We start from the raw sequence: 5096 nt of genomic DNA on the forward strand, positions 1-5096 counted from the left end.
CATATTAAGTGCAATAATATAACAGACCTAATATTAACACCAGTCTGAAGTAGAAAACTTTTCTGGTTCTGATAGTGTTTGTCAGAAGACAGCACGTCAAAATGTTTTAGAGGGTTCGAGAAGTTTATTCTCAACGTTCACCACCGTTCTCCTGCAGTATCTCTCTCCTGGACAGAAGTCAGGAATCCTCAAAGCACCGTTTCAGATCCCCTCACCGTCCACTGCAGGGCTTTTATATTACAGCAGGTGGATCACACTTAGAAGGAGGATTCTTCTCCTTGAATGTTAATGCTGACTCACTAGAATCAGGCGTGTTGGAGCAGAGAAATGAGGTGCTGTAACCTTGCAGGATCAGTGTCTGTTTGACTCATTGATTAAAGTTTTCTCTTTCCTCTGTCATGGCGAGGAGGTTTTTGTAGACATGGATCAATCAGACTTAATCCAGCTGATGCATCCATGCTGAGCTCTGAACCAAATCAACCAAAGCTCTTGACGTTTCCCTAAAGCTGCTATCAAAAGCCTAAAATCTCCTTCAACCCTAAGTTCCCAGGGAGGAGGCCAGCTCGTCTTCATCTCTACTTATGTAGAATTCACACTTATTTGGTTTCTCTGTGCCGGGAGACGAGGAGCCTTTTTCCATACTGGTTACTGCATTCAGTTCAGTCCTGCAAAATGATAAAGAGTGAACAGCATGTTTAAGACATAAAGTTTAAAAAGCTATTTGTGCTGGGAAAATACACTAGTGCAGTGCTTGTATATTTACGCCTGAATGATGCTTGTTTCACACTCCAGTTCTTCTGTTTTCAAGATCTTCTTTTTATTAGAGCATTTGGATTCCCAGAGCTGATGGGAGAAGCAAAAACTTAGCTTAGTGGCGCTTCAGGAACTTAATCAATAGAAATACAGCTCTTCATCCCTTTACCATCCAATAATTAGCTGTTTTTAGATGCTAATAGATGTTAACTTTTAAATTAAAAGAGGAAAAAATGCAAAGCAACCTTACCTTTTTTAATTTTTCGGCAAAACATGGCACCAGGCTCATTGATACCGTCACCAAAATGACTACAGCAACTATTGCAATCCCTCTACCTGTATCTGAACGAACAAAAAAAGAAATTATTTTCTTTGTATCAGATAGAAAACAGAACAACTGAGGTTTGCTTCTAGATCTTTGGATTTGATTTGTTTTTTTTTTGTTTACAAACAGCTTAATGACTGTTTATATTTATATTTACTTGTCTTCTCCTGTTTCCCCAGACTGGCCGTCTTATTGTTCCACCGAGTCCTGATGGTGCAGCTGTAGGTCAGATTCGTGTTGTCAGGAACTATCAGAAGGCTGCTGATGTTGTGAAGCTGCTGTTCGGTCAGGCGGACCGTTGTCGAGCTCCTGAGCAGCATGTTGGTCGGAGGGATGGTGGACCAGGTCAGTTGGGGTTCAGGGTAGATCCCATCTGCGCTGCAGGTGATCCTGTTTTCTGTTTGCTGGAGGTGGACTGTTTTCACTGGAGCTGCAAAATCAAAGCTTTTTTGTTTAACCTGCTGTTTTCACAAAATGATACAGATCTCATCTAGGGATTTATTTTTGATAAAAGTATAAAAATATGAAAAGAAATATCACTTTTCTGATTTTTGAAAAGTTCTGCTAACTTGTTTTATCTTCCTAATCACACAGTGTTCTTTTATTTCCAGTGTTCTCATCTAATAACAATCTCCTCCTTATTTATAATTAATGTATTTCTCTCTCTCTTTATAGCTAATTTCTTTATTAATACTAATAATTTATTTAAATTATTAATTCCAAGTGCAAAATTAATGTATAATATATACACAATATATAAAGTATTTTTAAATTGAAATATTATTGTGATAGTGTTTAAATGTTGAATTAAAAACAAAGTGCTATATAAGTAAAGTTTATATGCTAATTTTATTTTAACAGTCATCAGATTAAACTTTTCCAGATCTACAGTATATCAGGGAGGATTACCAAATGTATATTTATTTTCTTAAAAGAAATTGCTCCTTCCTGTTTTTTCAAACAAAAGTAAATAACCCAGTCCTTCTTTTCTCTGTAGAAAAGTCATGATCTGCTTATCTGTTCTCCATTTTTCATTTTTATGAAATAATAGCCGCATGATTCATGACAGCAGACATGATAGAGGAGAGCAGGAGGTGGGATTACCAATCTACTTGCTCTGGAGAGCAGAGTTCGCTGCTTTTATATGTTGTCGCCAAAGTCTCCACTAGCAGAAAAAAGCTGCTAGATTTGGCACTTGGTACTTTTTTTAAATCAAAGTGCTAGAGGGGTCTGAAAAGTCGCTAAATATAATGACAAAAGCGCTGAGTTTGCAACACTGGTCTTCGTATCGTTTGTTTTCAAATGGTTTGCTGCTGTCTGGATGGACCTTTCTGCACATGTACAGCAAATGGACTGATTCAGTGTGGTGGAAACTGAAGAGGGGGGGGCTGAGATACACTGAATATGTTCTAATGTTATTTTAACGAATGGATTTTTATGAAAAACCTAATAAATGTAAACAAATAAGGAATAATTTTAAATAACCATACATGTAAACAGAGTTTAATGGGGCCCCTAGGAACTCGGGGCCATTGGCAACTGCCTAGTATTGCCTAATGGTAAATCCCCCCTCCTGCCAAGTACTGAGGAAATGTTACTAAATTATCATATCATTTGGGATTTTACTGAATCTAAATTACGTATTTAACCCTGTCTGACCTGAAACAGGAAACAATTGGTCTGATTTAAATCAGGATGAGCTACTACAGATTGTGTTGTTTTGAAAAATAGATGTGAATATCAATATATTTATCTCTCATAACATCAGTAGCCTCACAGTCCACAGTAACAGCTGTAAGGACTGCATGACCGTTTAATTTAAATAAAAGGCTAAAGAAATTACTGACCTAAGACTTAATCACACAAGTTTTTTCTCTCTTCTTTGGATTTAATAATTGAATTGAACTTTATTGATCTTACATTGGAGAAATCTTCCTCTGCATTTAACCCATCCCTTGGGGAGCAGTGGGCTGCCAGTGTTGGGCGCCCAGGGAGCAGTGTGGGGTTAAGGGTCTTGTTCAGGGACCCAGAGTGTCTGTGGCAGTGGGGCTCAAACTCAGAACCTCAGGATTCCAAGCTCTATACCCTGATCACTAGACCACCACTGCCCTAATATTTACGATATGAAAATGTGGGAAAGGTGAAATAACTCTGTGTCTGTCCTACCGTCCACCGTTACATTGATGAAAAACAGCTTGGTTCCTCCTGGGCTGCTGATGTTGCACTTGTATCTGCCCTCATCCTGAATCTTCACACCTGTCAGCAGCAGAGAGGCGTTTCCAGAGGAGACCTGGTTCCCAATCAGAAACGTTCTGCCTCTGAAGTTTTGGTTCTGATGTTCAACTTGGTCTTTATGGTCATAGTAAGAATGAACCAATGATTCTTCTGCTGTCAAATGAGTCCAGTGGATGGTTGGGTTACTGGTGGACTGGAAGCTGCACGGTAAGACGCAGGTCTCATTGAAAACACAGGACACCTCAGTTTCTGTCAAAGTCAAAGAGAATGGGATTGAAAGCATATGTATAAAGTATCTGTGGGCAGAATAAGAAGAGAGAATAAGTAATGATTCTTCATAACACTATAGACTAAGTAGAGTTCAATGAAAATTCTGCTGAAAATACAGAACAGAAGAGTCAACAGTAGGTTTATATTTTTTATTTTTTTCAGGCAGAATAAAAAAAATGATGTAAACAAAAGTGTGACCTCATAGCCTTTGCAGTTTTGGTTTGTATTAAAGTCATTTCCGTTGCGTTTGCTGTGTAAGGATGAAGGAATGTGTTCAAACTAGTTCTGTTTGCTGGGTGACTCATGCTCTGGTTCACCTGGCTGTAGTTTCTGTTTTATCGCTGTAAATGTGGTCGGTTTAAAATATAATATAATGTATTCTACTGTAATCTGTGACTTCTAAGCATAAAGATGTTAACGTTTTATTTCTCTACAGCAAACCAGGCAATAAAACTATTCCTCAACTTCTATAAAAAATATATTCTATTTTAAACTAAATGTCGAAATTTGCAAAAAGAAATTCTCAAACTTTTGTAAAACGACTGCAATCATACAAACTTTTACTGTTTTACTTATGATGGATATTTATCAGTTATTTAAAAAAAATGTTTTTATGCTCACCCTGTCATTCATTCAAATTATAACATAAGAAAATAGTTTTAAAAGATTTTTGAAAAACCTCTTAATCCTCAAACATTTTAATCCAGTCGCTTGTTTTGAATATAGCTAGAACCATTTGATCCCTTCAGAGATCAATGAGTTGATCTCTGGACTTCTGATCCATCTTTCTCTCTCCTACAGCTCTGTGTAAATTTTAATAGCCCAGTAAAGGGTAATAAAGCTGAATTAAAATCAATCTTCCTCTAAATGTGTCACTCACCTCCTCTGCAGAGGGTCCAGAATAACGTTACAATTCCCCAAAACACGACACACTTTAGCTCTGCCATCGTCCTGATCGACATCATCAGCCGACTGCTGAGCCGATGTAAAAACAAAAAAGGTGTGACAGAAATTTGAAGCATCTCACTGAACTGGTATCATGAAAACACACCTGTTAATTCTCCAGGAACAAACACAAACACTGACATACAAGGAAACAAAAACATAAAAGTTTAATCTCTGTTTTCTGTGCTCAGATTTCTCAGAAGAGAACAAAAAAAAAATATATAAATCTCTGGGAGCTTTCCCAACCATATAAATTTGTTATTTTATATGAAGTTATAGGACAGTTTTTTTCATTTTCACATTAGAATAAGAGCGCTTTCTCAGAAAATCAAGACATAAATGAATACTGTTGGATCACAGGAAGTTTTAGAAAGAGCTCATAGAATGTAATGCTAAACATGTTAGTTCAGCTTGAGCTCTATTTCACATGGTTCTAGTCCACTTGGCGCATTTTATATTTCTTGCTTGGTGTTGTTGGGGCTGAGAAGAACAGAATCGTAGAATTTTTTCTATAATTTTTTTTTTACCTGACTGCAATATGTCTGCACATTACAAACCAGAAATAATG

The 5096-nt window shown here is 37.1% G+C and overlaps 1 protein-coding gene across 1 annotated transcript; it reads right to left on the minus strand.

Moving 5' to 3' along the window:
* Positions 1 to 14: 14 nt before the first annotated feature.
* LOC107103603 (V-set domain-containing T-cell activation inhibitor 1-like) lies at positions 15 to 4565 on the minus strand. The gene is made up of 6 exons (XM_015403375.1): positions 4464 to 4565; positions 3245 to 3562; positions 1236 to 1508; positions 1004 to 1095; positions 764 to 843; positions 15 to 665 (listed from the first exon to the last, which is right to left on the minus strand). Exons 1-6 carry the CDS (start codon positions 4546 to 4548, stop codon positions 539 to 541), a joined length of 975 nt encoding a protein of 324 aa, XP_015258861.1. The 5' UTR covers positions 4549 to 4565; the 3' UTR covers positions 15 to 538.
* Between the last annotated feature and the right edge of the window lie 531 nt (positions 4566 to 5096).

The sequence above is a fragment of the Cyprinodon variegatus genome, unplaced genomic scaffold, assembly GCF_000732505.1.
Source record: "Cyprinodon variegatus isolate N-32 unplaced genomic scaffold, C_variegatus-1.0 Scaffold1486, whole genome shotgun sequence".
NCBI lineage: Eukaryota > Metazoa > Chordata > Actinopteri > Cyprinodontiformes > Cyprinodontidae > Cyprinodon > Cyprinodon variegatus.

Bases quoted from the DNA above. Each gene is read 5' to 3' on its own strand.
- LOC107103603 (XM_015403375.1), bottom strand. From the start codon at position 4,548: ATGATGTCGATCAGGACGATGGCAGAGCTAAAGTGTGTCGTGTTTTGG. The intron at 3,563-4,463 runs GTGAGTGACACA...TGACTTTGACAG, and splicing joins CTGGACCCTCTGCAGAGGAG to AAACTGAGGTGTCCTGTGTT. The intron at 666-763 runs GTAAATATACAA...ATCATTTTGCAG, and splicing joins GAAACAAGCATCATTCAGGC to GACTGAACTGAATGCAGTAA.